The 1,694-nt window shown below is 34.2% G+C and overlaps 1 protein-coding gene across 1 annotated transcript in view; it reads left to right on the forward strand.

Annotated features, from left to right (window-relative positions):
- The window catches only part of LOC106532914 (unconventional myosin-Ic), a gene marked incomplete in the record, with an annotated part of 69,009 nt that overhangs the window by 55,113 nt on the left and 12,202 nt on the right, over positions 1–1,694 (forward strand). The window contains 1 exon segment of the mRNA XM_014029081.1: positions 1,075–1,234. Within this exon segment, the coding sequence (XP_013884535.1) occupies positions 1,075–1,234 (160 nt within the window).

Below are 1,694 nucleotides of genomic sequence, written 5' to 3' on the forward strand. Positions count from 1 at the left end.
ATCTAGTTTTTTTTTCCTCCGGAGATTTTTGGTCAACCGTAGCACAAAAATATGGGCGGAATTTTTAGTCAAAACATATTAAATAAATAAATATAAATATAATTAAATAAATAATGTAGTTAATAAAGTATTAATAAATATTCCATCAAATACATAAATGTCCCCATGGGGAAAAAACTAAATTAATATATTATAGGCATAATACATTTTTAGCATGTCATTTATTTATTTATTGTATTTTGAATAAAACGTCTCTCCATACTAAAGCAGGCCTGAAGTCAGTCAATAACTGATACTAGGTAGCTGAAAAATTACGACTTCAACTACAAATAGTGTATTTATTATTACTTACTGTCATAAATAATAATAAATATTTACCAGTCGACACTTAGAAAATGTTCTCTGCTTATAAAAAACTTGTCTCTACTAATACTGGCTAACCATGTTCTCAACAGGCCAGGTTCGTCTAACAGAAACCTAAAAATAGTCAAATATATAGTATTATTTCACACTGTGTAAGTCTGACATGAATCAGAGGTAAAACCAGCTGTAATATTTAATAATCTGTGTTAAATTGCAGCATGATTCATCAGAGAGCTACACTCTGTTTTATGCTTCAAGCTAATATCTGCTAACCTGTTCAATAATTAGCAGTGATAACATTGGATTTATAAGTTTATTTTAATTTTAATGTTAAATTATTAGCTTCAGTTCTGCTCAGCTCATTGAGGTAAATAAGATCAAATCTGTTTACTTTTGAAATGAGACGTTTTCCTGTTTCTCTTCTGTCTGTAAATCCATAACTCACACAGCTTTCTGATATTTTTATACACATTAAACAGCTTCTAAACACTCATGGATTCAGACATCAACTGTGTGTCAACATCATACAACAAGTTCAGTGGGAATGATACAGGTCTTATTTGCCCAGGTGTCTCTAGTTTTAGCCTGATCTTTAAGTTTTGTTTTTCAAGAATCATGTTTTCTTTTTGAACTCTTAACATCCACATGCTTTGTAGTTTGTGTAATGATATAGGAATGATATAGTTGTTTTACATCTTGGTCTTTCCTCAGGTTTATCAAAGGCTTCATGTACCGCCACAAAGAGCGCTGTCCAGAGAACGAGTACTTCCTGGATTATGTGCGCTACTCCTACCTGATGAAGCTGCGCAGGAACCTGCCGAAGAACGTCTTAGATAAGAGCTGGCCTACACCTCCAGCTGCTCTGACTGAGGTGGGAATCTGGCATAATCTGAGTTTAGACGCAACAAAACAGCTGTCTGATTTATGTATTCATTTTTATTGCAAACTGTATGTTCTGACAGTGACAACATAGCAGGAAAACTTTTACACAATATTTTGACCTGTATGGTTGATTCAAACACATTTTATGCACAACAGAACAGTATCAGTCCTGATCCTCCACACAGTCTTTACAGAGGTCATACAGGTGAGACAGAAGCTGCGTTTCCATTGACCATGAAAATGCGCAAATTAGAGTTTCAAAAATAAATTTGCTCAATGGAAACACGTCAATTTCGAAAAAAATTACATTTTTCGACAAAAATGTTTTTGCCCTAGGATGAGGTGGTTTTTCAGTCGTATCGAAATTGGTGTTTTTCGCAAAACTGCAATGGAAACACTTTTTTCGCATCACGGGAGTCACGTGATCAACAACCGGCTGTTTCTACTGG

Source organism: Austrofundulus limnaeus, unplaced genomic scaffold, assembly GCF_001266775.1.
Source record: "Austrofundulus limnaeus strain Quisiro unplaced genomic scaffold, Austrofundulus_limnaeus-1.0 Scaffold850, whole genome shotgun sequence".
NCBI lineage: Eukaryota > Metazoa > Chordata > Actinopteri > Cyprinodontiformes > Rivulidae > Austrofundulus > Austrofundulus limnaeus.